The sequence below is a fragment of the Agelaius tricolor genome, unplaced genomic scaffold (assembly GCF_023055355.1).
Source record: "Agelaius tricolor isolate 1412-34295 unplaced genomic scaffold, bAgeTri1.0.p SCAF_30, whole genome shotgun sequence".
In the NCBI taxonomy this organism is placed as follows: Eukaryota; Metazoa; Chordata; class Aves; order Passeriformes; family Icteridae; genus Agelaius; species Agelaius tricolor.
The window spans coordinates 1,855,738-1,869,014 of NW_027269290.1; the positions used below are offsets into that span (position 1 = coordinate 1,855,738).

General features: G+C 59.7%; 1 protein-coding gene across 4 annotated transcripts in view; it reads right to left on the reverse strand.

Annotated features, from left to right (window-relative positions):
- Positions 1-1,016: 1,016 nt before the first annotated feature.
- The window catches only part of NAV1 (neuron navigator 1), a 75,310-nt gene continuing 63,049 nt past the window's right edge, over positions 1,017-13,277 (reverse strand). For 2 of the 4 annotated variants that reach the window (XM_071450461.1, XM_071450464.1), the window contains 19 exons: positions 13,006-13,176; positions 12,462-12,514; positions 12,266-12,289; positions 12,102-12,179; positions 11,826-11,909; positions 11,616-11,727; positions 10,904-11,025; positions 8,690-9,133; positions 8,377-8,551; positions 8,068-8,165; positions 7,847-7,942; positions 7,555-7,714; positions 7,222-7,457; positions 6,968-7,122; positions 6,707-6,778; positions 6,238-6,434; positions 5,572-5,690; positions 5,142-5,339; positions 1,017-4,596 (listed from right to left, as the gene is read on the reverse strand). In XM_071450461.1, the coding sequence (XP_071306562.1) occupies positions 4,501-4,596; positions 5,142-5,339; positions 5,572-5,690; positions 6,238-6,434; positions 6,707-6,778; positions 6,968-7,122; positions 7,222-7,457; positions 7,555-7,714; positions 7,847-7,942; positions 8,068-8,165; positions 8,377-8,551; positions 8,690-9,133; positions 10,904-11,025; positions 11,616-11,727; positions 11,826-11,909; positions 12,102-12,179; positions 12,266-12,289; positions 12,462-12,514; positions 13,006-13,176 (2,690 nt within the window). In that variant the 3' untranslated portion in view covers positions 1,017-4,500. The remainder of the gene's footprint in view (positions 4,597-5,141; positions 5,340-5,571; positions 5,691-6,237; positions 6,435-6,706; positions 6,779-6,967; positions 7,123-7,221; positions 7,458-7,554; positions 7,715-7,846; positions 7,943-8,067; positions 8,166-8,376; positions 8,552-8,689; positions 9,134-10,903; positions 11,026-11,615; positions 11,728-11,825; positions 11,910-12,101; positions 12,180-12,265; positions 12,290-12,461; positions 12,515-13,005; positions 13,177-13,277) is intronic. The other 2 variants (XM_071450463.1, XM_071450462.1) reach the window with 2 other exon arrangements.

Sequence of the window (13,277 nt, forward strand, 5' to 3'; positions counted from 1 at the left end):
CCCGTCATTAATTAACGGCTCCTGAAGCATCTGTCCCTGCTCCAGCATCGCTCTCCGGAGGGGAGAAAACAGATTTGGAGACTCCGCGGGAAGAGCGGGCTCTCCCTGCCTGCTTCAGCCTCCAGCCGTGCTCTGCTGCAGGCAGAGCAACTGGATTTGCACCAGGGACACCGTCCCACCTCTGTCCCCCTGTGCCGATGTGGCATCTGCCACCATCATGTCCTTTCAAATGGGAGATCAGATCAGACCTGCTGAGGAAAAAGGGGCCCTGGGAATGCCCACCCACCCTGAGCCCTCCTCCCCCTGCTCACCTCAGGCAGGACCTCTCTCCCCCGCCCCAGAAAAGGAACCTCCTGCTTTCCATGTCCTGAACTGCCAAGATTCCAAACCAGGAGCATTTCTGCCCACTCCAGACTTTACAGGAGTGTGATCTTGGGAGAGAGGTCCTCAATCCCTATAACTGTTCCCAGCATCCTGAAAACAGCCAAGATTTCAACCCAGGAGCGTTTCTACTCAGGCTCCCTTCATATTTTGCAGAAAAGCATCTACCAAGGACAGAGGGAGATGCTTTGAGGGCTTGAGCCCCTCTGCTCTGGAGACAGGCTAGGAGAGCTGGGGGATACTGAGCCTGGAGAGAAGGCTTAGAGACCCTTCCAGTCCCTCTCCCTTCCAAGAGAGCTGGAGAGGGACTTTGGACAAGGGCCTGGAGGGACAGGACAAGGGGGAATGGCTTCAAACTGCCAGAGGGCAGGGTTAGATGGAATATAGGGGAGGAATTCTTGGCTGTGAGGGAGGTGAGGCCTGGCTCAGGCTACCCAGAGAAGTTGTGGCCACCCCATCCCTGGAAATGCTCAAGGCCAGGGACTTGGAGCAACCTGGGATAGTCCAAGGTGTCCCTTCCACTGAGATGAGGTTTAAGGTCCCTTCCCAAACCATCATATTCTGTGATGTGTACAACTGCCCTCCCCTCTGCCGCACAGGGCCAGAGCCACAGACACAGGACCAGGAGCCGACAGTACAGGAGATCACTTTATTGAATCCAATGGTGTTAGACAGACGACTGAGAAGAGACATGCCAGTTGGTGCGGGCAGTGTGGGCAGCAGGAGCTGACTTGGTGCAGGGCTGGATTTGTTTCTGTCTTTTCAGAATATCCTCAAGCCTTTTCCTGGCTTCCTTTTATGTTTCCTTTAAAATTTCTTTGAAGTAAAAACAACTAATCGTGGAAAGAGTCCAGATGGTGTTTGTTTGTTCCCTATGATTGTTCCCGCAGCTATATACAACGTGGGGCTGGGTCTCAACATCAGGTATAAAATGGAGCGAGTTTACAAACGTGGAGGGTGCAAGGAAAAAGCAAAAAACAGACAGGCGTGAGTAGAAATCTGGACCAAAATCTTAAAGAGAAATTTAAAAAGTGCTATAAAACCCCTCGGCAGGAATACCATGCAGTTAAGAAACACAAAACCCAGTCAATTACACAGATAATCTAGAACAGGAATTTGTCCATTTCATCTTTTATTTAATTAAAAAAAGGTTGGTTGTGTTTATTAGAAAAAAGCTAAAATTGTAAGGTTCAGGCCACCAGGCAGCAGCAGCTCGAGGGGGCAGGAGGGTGAGGCACTGGCATCACCCACCTCCAGCCCCTCAGGGGGACTCCCAGGGACCATGGGCACCTTTGGGGGCAACTGGCACCTCTGGAGGTGGCAGATATCACCTTGTGGGGTGATGGGCACCTTTGGGGACAGCAGGCACCTTTTGGGACAACAGGCACCTTTGGGAGTGGTGGGCACCCTTGGAGGTGGCAGGAGGATGAGTTAAAGCAATCCTTGGACCCTTTCCCTGGGGACAGAGGGGCTCAGCCCACAGCCAGGGGTTGGCCCCAGACAGCTGCCAGCCTTGGGGACAGGAGGTGCTTGGTGTAAGCCAGGAGGAATCCAGCAGGACCTGGCCCCTCCTGCCAGGTAAGCCCAGCCAAGCCCCCCAGCAGCTGATCCCAGGGGCTGCTGGCATGGCCCTTCTCCTTCCCCTGGAGATTCCTCCTGGATCACACCTCACAGGCCACTCACCTCCAGCTGCTGGGGCCGAGGGGATGGCACGAGGGGCAGCCCCAACCTGGGGAGGGATGGGGCAAACCTGCAGGACACAGGCCAGGGGATGCTCAGCAGTGGGGGACGGCTACAGTTTGGTCCAGGTTCGGGTGGCTCCCTGGAGGAGTCAGAAAAGAAAGCTCAGGCAAGGCTGCCCCTCCTCCCACGGGACTCCTCAGGGCACCTGGGCACAGGGCAGCCCCCAAAGGTGCATCAGTCCCTTCCCTCCCTGGGCACCAGAGTCCCACGGAGGGTGCGAGGGGCTGGAGGGAACAGCTGCGTCCCCATTGCAGACCTCGAGCGGCTGCCGGGCCAGAGCCTCATACAATCAGAAAAGAAGTCAGCACAGCACAGTCATCACAGAGTACAAAAAAAACCCAAAACCAGGGACAAGGCGCAGGGCCGGGCCCCCCCAACCCACACAGGGCGTTCCACGACGGATCTATGTACAGCGAGTCCTCGACAGAAGAGAAGGCGAACAGAAAGCCCTAACGCCCAAGCCAGCATGGGGAAGAGATCCCGGAGATCCCCGCGGGGAGGGGCCGGGCTGGCTGGCCCCGGAGGCAGCAGGAGGCTGTCGGACAGACGGAGGAGTGGGAGGAGTGAGCACCATGGGGCGGCGAGGCGGGAAACACCGGCCAAGAGCACCGAGGGCAGAGGGGGCAGCAGCCTCCGGGGGCACTGCGGGAAATGCCCGTCCAGAGGGGTGTGAGGGGTCCCTGAAGGCCACACCAGCTGCAGCACAGGGGGCTGAGGCTGCCCAGTCCCCAGCCTGGCAGAGTTTGGGGACAGGGTGGGCTCAGGTGATCTGGCCCTGGGGTCACCTCTCCTCATGTCTCTCCAGGGCCCCAGAAGAATGTGGGGGCTGAGATGGAGGGCAGCAGGGAGGGGGCCCCCAGAGCCCAAGTGGGCACAGAATGGGAGTGCAGACCTGCAGGGCACCCCACGGCCATGGCTGGGGACAGGCCAGTGAGGGTGCTGCAGGCAACAGTCCCAGCACCTTCATTCCATCCAGCCAAGCTGGCTTTGGGGACAGAGGATACTGGAGCAGGCTGTGACAGCATTGTCCCAAGCCCCACGTGCCCCATTCCCGCATGGCCAGAGATTAAGGCACCACGGCAGCACCGGGGCCGACCCTCTCCATGGAGTCTGGCCTTTTGACAATGCAGGATAAGGCCAGGAGGACAGGAGGACACATGGCAGCCCCAGGTGCCCCCAAAGCACCAACACAGACCCTGCCAGGCTACAGGAAGGCACAAGGCCAAGGGGAGCAGGCAGCGTGGGGAGCAACCCCAGGCTCATTGACCCACAGCCCCAGGCCTGGCAGCACCAAGGGGATGAGAGGTTGGTTGGGCCCCCCTCCACCAAGGAGACAGGGATGGCATCCAGCTGCTCAGGCATGGGGCAGCAGCAGCAGCCTCCCCTTGCCCCAGTAGCTCAGGGAGGGGATGCTCTGTGGCATCCCAGCCTGGTGGGAGACACCATCCCAGTGCCCTGTGCCTTGGAGGAGGAGGGAGTTGCCATGTGAGGGGCTGCTCTGGGAGCCTCCTGCTGCCACCTGCCTCCACACTGGCCTCCAAATCCCACCTCAGCCAACCTGTGCAGCCCCAGGAGGTGGGTTCAGGGACTGGAGATCGTTCAGTGAGCACCAGTTTTGTGACAGAGGTGGTTTGAGTGGTGGAACCAACAGCTGCAAAAGAAACCAAAGGGGAAGGACACTGCTGCCAGGGAAGCAGTAGGCACCAGGCCACAGGCTCCAGGCCAGGAGACTGAAGTACCAGAACAAAAAAAGGGACCAAAGCAAAGTCTGGACTCGGCCAAAGGAAAAGGGGGAACCAAAATAAAATAAGAAAAGCAGGGTTTTGGGCTGGTCACAGCGGCTGCAGGTGGAACAGGGAATGCACAGAGAGCAGCCAGAGCCGTGCTGCCCTTGGCTGGCACGGGGTGGGAGCTCCACAGTGGAGGCTCCCGTGGCTTGGCCCAGCGGGCGCAGAGGGAGCCAGAGCCCCTCGTGCCCATGTGCTCATCCTGCAGCCCCAGCTCCTCCCGTGCCCCCAGCTGTGGCCCAGGTGGCTCCCGCGGGGTCCCTGCCCCACGCAGGGGCCTTCCTGCAGCTCCCGGGAGCGGGGCTCAGCCTCAGGGTTGCCTTGGTCCCAAAGCCCAAGAGTTTGCAATAGAGACAGAAAAAAAACAAGAAGAGAAACCAGGATTCTCCTACCCCCAGGGCTGGGAGGGGAGATGGTAACTCGTGCTCTTTCACGGATGAGCCGAGTTTCCCCAGGCTCCACCAGGACACGCCAGAGCCCTGCTCTTCTCCTCTCCGCTTGCTCGCCAGCCCCACGCTCCTGGATGCCAAAGGAAAAGGAGAGCAGCCCAGCAGCAGCTCCCCTCCACCTGGGCTGGCACATCTGGGCCTCACAGAGTCGACTGCAGGTCGGGGTCCACCATGGTCTCACGGTCTGGAGACTCAATGTAGTTGGCAGCTTCCTGGAGCTTCAGCAGCATGGCCATCTGTGGGGACAGGAGCATGGCAGGAGCCCGAGGGGGACACAAGGCCCACAGGTGACTGGGGAGGCCACTTGGCCCTTCTTGCCCTCCCAAACCAGCCTTGCTGGAAAGCTCCTTAGAGGGTAAAGCAAGTCCCAGAAATGCTGCAAAATCCCTCCCTTGTGCCAGGATCCAGCCTCGAGCACAGCTTGAATGCTCAAGACTCAGCGTGCCAAAGCAGCATCAGCTGGCATCACCTGTGGAGCCCGCAGCCTCTCCAGGTGACACATCAGGACATGTAGGAGCATGTGTGCCTGTCTGTGGCTCTGCACATGGACATGATGCCTCGTGGAGTGTCATGTCGTGCCCTTTCACTGGCATGTCACCAGGTGTCCTGGTGTGCAGCCCACGTGCCAGTGCCACCACCCCTCATCCACTGCTCCTCCTGGGAGCACTAAGTGTTTTTGCATCCCCAAATCAAGCTTTTTACACTGAGAATTAACTGGGAAAGCAAAGCTCCGTCCTGCTCTGCCACCAGCTCCTCCCAGCCCTCCTGCTGGCCAGCCTACCAGCGGGTCCGAGTCCAGGGAGCTGGGCGTGGTGTCCTTCACGGTGCGCTCCTCAGGGGGGGACACGGTGCTCTGGGGCCCGATGGTGGGCGGGGGCAGGTGGTACAGCTTGGACTGGTCCTGCTGCGCTGACGGCCAGGGCAGGGTGTCCCGCACCCACTCCACGGGGTCCTCCCAGGCTGCCTTCTGCCCATGCACCTGTGGCAGGGATCAAGGGGCAGCCATGCCCTCAGTACATGCCAGAGCTAGCAATGTGGCACCCTGAGCCCCCCAGGACAGTGCCATGTGCCACAGCAGCCACATGGTACAGGGATTGACAGAGAGTTACACCCACCATCCCAGGGCCTCCCCTCTGCCCCCGACCCATGACGGCTGTATCACTGTGTCCCCACCCTGCTTTGTGCTCTCATGTGCCAGCAGCACTGGCTACCTTGAGCCCATCTTTTGCCCCCTCCTGCAGGTAAGGGATGATGGAATTGTTCCACAGGTCGATGAACCAGGTCCTGAAATCCTCAATTCCAATAGGGCAGGACAGAAAGAAGCAGGGACCTGCGGGGGGAAGGCAGACAGTGGAAATGGGAGCTGGGTGCCCCTCCTCCAGTCACTGGGCCTGAGGCTCAGAGCACAGAGGTGGGCACACCTGGCTGGAAGGGGGCCCTTGGGTACAGTGACTAGACACCATCCACCTGCACAGCAGACAGACAGCATCTCCCAGGCAAGGAAGGGGCCTGCCAAGTTCAATCTATCCCCCAAAAGCCTGGTGAGGCATGGGGGATTAACCTGGGAAAACACAGCTCCTCCATGCCCAGGGAAGGGTGCTGGAAGGACTGGCAGCCTTGGCTGACACCCATAGTGACAGCTCCCAAAGGAACAAAGACCACCCAGGGAAGAATAACGCTTGTGTGCATCACCCACCAGCTGTGGTCTGTGGGACTGGGAGACACAGGGAACACATCAACCCCCCCGAGCTCCTCTGGGAGGGCTTGGTCCCACTCCCCAGGGAGGGTTTGGTCCCAGTCCCCAGGGAGGGTTTGGTCCCAGTCCCCAAGGCTCCTCACAGCCTGGGGCAGAGGAGGAAGGTGAGGCAAGGCCGTACCGATGAGGAAGTCGGATGTGCTGTGTTTTTCCAGGAAGGTGTGCAAATGGTACCAGAGCTTGGGCACCCAGTCCAGCACCCGCAGCAGCTCCTCCTTGTTGGCGTTGATGTCCGTGTCCGACTCCAGCAGCTTCCGCCGCAGGTAGCGCACCAGGAAGCCATTGGCCGGCTCCACGTTGTTGGAGAAGGTCAGCATCCTGGGGGAGGACTCCAGTGGTCAGGACTGGATCTCCACACAGGCTGCCCTGCTCCCCAGCACTCTTGAGGCCCTCCTTGCATCCCCACCCTGCATTTGTCTGAGGCTGGGGAATATCAAGTCCTTCTGGGATGGCAGGGACAGGCCTGGGGGCTCAATCCTAATCAGGGTCCCCAGCCATAGGATGTGACCACAGAAACACCCAGGTGCAAGTGATGGCTTCTGTCCCCCAAAACCGCACAAAGATGATCCCCAGGGATGTACAATTCCTACCTGAAGCTGAGATGGAGGCCATGGTTTGGGGTCATCTTCACAGGCTGGTTGGTAGTGCCAATAATATACGGACTGAGTGAGTGACAGAGAGAAAAGATTCATGAGAAAAAGCCTCTGAGTCACCCCTGCCCAAGGCAGAGCTGACCTGGTCACAGCAGACATGTGCAGCCTCATCCCCACAGCCCAGCGACCTTGGTGAGAGCAGCGGGGAGCGTGTGTGTGCCATGGGGCTGCACTGGAGGGGTGCAGAGGGGCTCTCACCATTTGTGGTACTTGCAGGTGAGCGCCCCGTTGACGAGCTCGCTGATGGAGCCCGCCTCGCTGAGGTCGTCCAGCAGGATCACCAGCGGCACGTCCGCCGTGCCTGTCTCCCGGTCGATCTGGTTGGCCAGGTTGGACAGGTACAGCTGAAGATCCTGGAACAAACAGGTCGGGTGTCACATGTGGGGCGATGGCATGACAGCCATGGGGACCATGGCACCAGTGCCCACAGGGACACTGCTGTGTGCCCTCACCTTGCAGGACTGCTGGTGCATGTTGAAGGTGCTGACGATGCCCTCGGTGACGTCCCGACCCGAGCGCTCCACCAGGTACTCGGCCAGGCGGTTGGTCAGGTAGGTCTTGCCGGTGCCACTGGGCCCCGAGAGGATGAGGCGGCGGTGTTTCAGCAGGAGGCTGATGTAGTGCTGCATCATGGGCTTGGGGATGAGTGTTTCGAACACCAGGCTGTCCACGCACTTCTCTTTCAAGCCTGTGGGCAGGGGAGGGCTGAGGGTCCGCTCACACCCTGTAACACCCCCAGACAGCAGGGACATGGCACAGCCATGGAGCCCCTCTGCCACACTGACCTTTGAGCGTCACAACAACGCTGGTCAGGCCCCGGCGGCACAGCGGCAGCTCCGGCGGCTCCGTGTCCAGCACCCGCTTGATGTGGCTGATGCTGTAGCCGTAGATGGACTCGGTGCTGAGCCCCAGCGTGGATGCAGGATCCATCTTAGTGATGTAATCCTACATGGAGAAGGACAGGGCTGTCAGAGAGCAGCTCCAAGAGAGCTTGGAGAGGACCTGGGCCAGGAATAGCGGGCCTGGTGGAGCAGTGTCAAAGGATGGCTCTCTAAAGAGTGCTCTTTTTGCTCCTACCTTGAAGACCTGGCAGACAGCCTCATCCAGCATCTTCCAGTCTACCTTCCCGCTCACTTTGGTCCAGCCCAAGAAAAATTCCTGCTGCTTGAGGTCCTAGGAGCCAAGGTAGAAGTGTGCAGTGCTGCAGCACCACATCCAGCCCTGGGAGGCATCCTTTGCCCCTTTGTCAGGGCCATGACACCGTGACAGGTCAGGCTGCCCATAGAACCCACACTCACCCCCTTGATGATGTGCTGGGGCGGCATGCGCACCACAATCCGCAGTGTCAGCTCATCCTTCTGGGTGCCAGCGCTGACAGCATCCATTGGGGACATGTCTGGGGATGGAGCAGTGAGGTTGTGCTTGCCAGAGCTGAGCCACCAGGCCTGGCTGTGCCCAGCCAGAAGCAAATCCTGCTGTGGCCAACAGCAGCACCAGCAGCACAACAGATCCCCTGCTCACTCCAGGTGAGCAGCAGCACATTGCCACCACACACACTCCTCCCTGTCCAGCCCTTCCCCATCTGCCAGCAGCTCTATCACCCCTACCTGCATCCCCCGGGCTGGGGCTGAAGGCGTGACCGATGGTGAGACCCAAGGAGCGCCGTGGTGAAGAGGAGGCCGATGTGCTCGTGATGTGGCTGGGAACAGCACCTAGCACTGCTGAAGGCCCAGGGGCCACCTTGAGACGGTCATTCTCAGCCTTCAGGAGATCCACCTCCAGCTGGGGCACAACAAGGCAAGGCACAGGGTAACGAGCTGTACACCAGCAGCACTCTGGGGTGCAGCATGGTAGTGAGAATGCAGGGACTGTGGGCACCTTGGCACTGAGAACAGCCAGGCTGCTGGCAGGGGTCCTCACCTGCATGTTGTGCATGGTCTCCCGCAGCTGCTCCAGCTGGTGGGCTGAGTTAAGGGCCTCCAGGCGGATGTCTGTCAGCTTCATCTCCTTCTCCCACAGCTCTGACCGCAGCTCTGACACCTCCTTCTTCTCAGGCTCGCCCTCACTGTGGGCCTGGAAGAGCCTAGGCCAAGGGAGACAAGGTCTCACACATGTCCCTGGCAGGAGCCTGCTGCCCCTGCCACTTGCCCTCCCTGGCCCCACGTACTCAGCCGTGTCAATGCCCACGGAGGAGGATGTGGAGGACTTGATGGAGGGCGAGGCAGTCTCTGTGGAGCCATGCTGTAGCTTGGGGGAGGAGGGGGCTGACGAGTCTGGCGTGGCGATCTCCTCTATGTCAGAGTAGGACGAAGCCGACTTGGGGCCCTTCTTGATGCTGAAGGCCTTATTGAAGGAGCTGCGTAGCTACAGGAGAAGGAAAACTTGTTAGACACAGTCCAAAGTGCAGCCTCACAAGCAGAGACCTGGCCTGGTCCTGCCCTGTCTGTCCAGGACCCACAGACAGTCTGAGCTGGGACCAGTACAACCACACCCACCACAGAAGGAGCACCTCCACCATGCTGGGGAAGGCTGCAGCCAGACCCCGCTCTTCTGGCACAGCCCTTTGGGCAACACTCACCCCAGCCTGGATGGCACCAGAGCCCCAAAGAGTGGGACCCATGTCCTAGTCAGGATGTCTCCCAGCCCTGCTCCCCACCAGCACCTACACCAGGCTGTTCAGGCATGGCACCAACACCCTGGTCCATCAAGAATGGCCAATCCATCCCCACATTCACCCCACCACAGCCATTTCAGCAAGAGGCATTTATTTCATGGATGTCCCTTGCTCCAGCCACTACCGAGCCAGGGTCCTGCCCCACACCTCCCTCTGCCCCGTGGATCCTGCTGGAAGCACAGAGGGGTAGCCAGCCCTCCACAGAGCATGCAGGTGTCTCACCTGAGCATGCAGCATGCACACAGCACACACAGAGCAGTGGTGGGTGAGCAGTGGGCTGGGGCCAGGAAGGGGGATGGACACTGCACAAACTAGACCCACACTGGGTCCCACCAGCAGGTTGGAGAGCAGCAGGACGAGCACCCTGGGCTCACAACATGTGCCCTGGACTGCCAGGGCCTGCTCCAAGGGAAGGTGGGAGAAAGAAGGGATGGTGAGCACACTGGATCTGTCCCAATCCCCACAGGAACTAGCAGACTGCTCTAGGGTGTTCCCAAAAGCAAAAACATTGCATTTCAGTGTAAACAAAGTAGGTATCCAGCTCTGCTGATGGTGGGAGCAGGGAAACACTGAGACCTATGTGGGTGCTGGCAGAGACAGAGCCACTTGAGACCACATCAGGCAGCCCTGGAGAGGCAGAGATGGGCAGTGCACTCCAGTGTCCTCAGTGACACTGGCAGGGCTGCACCAAGGCCTCCATCCCAAAAGATCCAGTTACAGGAAGTCAGGAGAGTGCCTGCCTTCCCTAGGCAAGAAGGGGACTGTTCCCATCCATGGGGCAGGTCCCATGTGAGCCTTTCCTGCTGTCTGTCTATGGCAGTTCAAGGCCCTCCTTGTGGGTGCATATTTGTCCTTGGCATCAAAGGAAGCAGCCAAGGTGGGCACAGCCTGGCTGGGGACCCAGGATGGCCTGTGCTGGGGTTAGTGCCAGTGGGATGGATGGGATGGGGAGTGTATGAGCACCGTCCCATGAAATGGAGCAAAGGCCCTGGCTGGGCACAGGTGGATTGGACACCGTGGGACTTACCTCATACACCTGGAAAAAAAGGGTTGAGGTCAGCATAGGGGAAGAGAAACAAAACAAAGCAAGACTTAATTGCACATCCAGCTCAGAGCTGCCTGGTGCAGGGAAGGAGCTGCCCGGCCGAGGTGCCAGCCCTCCACACTGTCAGAGCCTGCGTGCGCAGGAGGGAGACATGGGGGAATACACAAGGAAGCAGGCATGCAGGGCCAGGGCTGGAAAACTCCTGAAGGGGCTGGAGAAGTCCCAGCCAACAATTCAAGACACAAATCCATGGCAGTTACACTCTCCTCACCACTGCTGTCCCCAGAGGACAGGAAGCACCAACCCCAATGCCAAGGCAGACTGAGAGCAGTTGGTTTGTGGGGCTGACCTTGAGCAGACCCTGCCAGTGGCTCCCCAAGCCCCACTTCTCCTGCCAGTGCCCCATCCAACCCACCCAGCTCTTCTTCTTCTTCTTCTTGGCGTCAGCGTCCTTGCTGCTGCCGATGCTGGAGTGGCTGGTGATGCTGTTGAGGCTGGAGATGCTGTCAGAGGAGTTCTGCCGCTTGATACGTAGCTCTGGGGTCCACCAGAGAAGCAGGAGAGATTGGGAAAGGAGGGATCAGTTACCTGCAACTGTCCCAAAACCAGAGCACCCTATGGTCCCCCCTCCCTACACCCAATTCCTCCTCCCACCCAACACCTTCTGAGCTCTCAGAGCCACCTTGTAACAATGACATGGGACTCAGACACCACATGGGCACTGCCAGGGAGATGCCCAGGGCACATATCATCCTGCTGCTGTCCCAGGCCATCTCCCTGACAGCTCCTTGCACTCACAATGGGGTTTTGGGGCTACAAACAGCACTTATGGGAACAAAGTGAATAGCAGCAGGCAAAACTGGCTGTTGGCAAAGGGCCTGGCAAGGTCTCCCAAGATTGACAAACAACCATTCCCCTACATACCACTACTGTGACCTCCCATGGCGACAGCTCTGGCTGTACATTCCTGGTTTCAGATTCTCAAGGATCCCAGGTGGAGAAAAGCTGCTGCCTGGGGCACCCTGCCTCCAAATGAACTTCCCCCACAAGAGGGTGTGCCCTGGGGCCCTGTGCCGGTCCCAGCAGGAGCACCCCAACTCAGGAAGGGCTGCAGCATCATGCCTTACCTTTGGGGGTGACATCAGTGCCATTTAGAGCACCCTGGATCACAGCCTGGGCCTCGGAGTTCTTCTTCTTCAGGAAGTCAATGGTCTCTCGCAGGTCCAGCAGCTCCGTGTCCTGGGGCAGCAGAGTTGGGAGCCATGGAGTGCCCACTCAAGAGCACCCTTGGGGTAATCTCCCAAGCCCAGCATCCACCAGCCCCACAGCACACCCACCTTCTCCTCGGCGGTCTCAGCCAGGTGCCGCAGGCGGGATGTCATGCTCACCAGGCTCTGCTCAAAGGCCGCCACCAGGTTGGCCTGGGAGAAGCGGAGAAGCAGGTGAGCCCCAACATCTGGGCAAAAACCCATGGACAGGTGAGCACCCGCTGCCAGGTGTGGGATGCAAAAGGCTGAAGGGAAATCAGGGCTTCCATGGGCACATCCAGCACCAGCCCTACGCCCTGCAGGGATGGAGTGGGGTGCCCCATAGGGGCTCCCATGGGGACTCACGTTAGCAGACAGCTGGGACGTCAGCGTGGCCACCTTCTCCTGTGAGGACTCCAGCTCGCGGCGCAGCTTGCGGATTTGCTGTGGGGAGAGAGCAGAGATGAGAGGGGCCAGGCACTGCCCTCACTGGGGGCAGGGGCAGGCGTGAGCAAAGGGTGTGGGCTCACCTCAGACTGCATCTTCTCCTCAGCCTGGCAGCGTGAGAGCAGAGAGGGACAGACAGACAGAGGCAGGCAGTCAGGGGGGCAGCGAGGCACAGACAGGCTCAGCAGCAGGCAGAGGCATGCACAGAGCCCCCCCCAGTCCCACCCGGATCCCCCAGCCATGCACAAAGCAGCACAGCAGCACGGAGACGGCTCTTACGGAGGAGTAGGTGGAGGACGCGCTGGAGGCCAGGGACAGCACCGATCCATGAACTGCAACACAGGAAAACCCGAGCTGTCAGGGTGCCCTGGAGAGCAGCACCCAGGGCCAACAGGTCAGGGCACACCTAGTGACTGGGCTCTCAGGGGGGGCCTGGGGGAGGTACAGGGTGGGATGGCAGCTGCTCAGCACTGCTCATTTCTCGGTGCGTGCCCTCCACCTGCACCCTCCTCTCTGGGGAACCCAGGGGCTCTGCTGCCCTCCCTGTCTGCTTGGATCCCCTCCTTCCCAGTGTCACAGCACCCTGGGGGCAACCCAAGGACACAGAGTACCCATGGGGGTCAGGGCAGACCCAGGGCTGATGCCAGCATAGAGTCCAACAGAGCCCTCAGCGTTGCTGTCCCTGCTCTGATGCCAAAAACAGGACACAGCCACCCATCCAACAATGCCATGGCAGCACCAGCAGGAATGGACAAGGGTGCAGGGAGCCCCACCAACCCTCTGCAGCCTCCTCTGCCTGGGCAGGAGCACAGCACATTCTCACCATCGTCCACAGGGTCCCGGAAAGAGCCCGAGCGGATCATGCCCTTGGACTTGTCGGCCAGGGAGAGGGTGCTGCCCATCTGGGAGGTGCTGTACAGCTCGAAGGTGGAGTCGTGGGTGGGGATGCTGTTGGAGCGGGTGATCCGCGGGGCTGTGGTGGCAGTGGGGCTCACTGCAAGGAGAAAGCAGGGAGAAGGCAGGGTCAGAGCCACGCTGGGGACCTGCCATCAGGATGGGGAAGCAGGACTGGGAGCAATCCATGAGAGCTGTGAT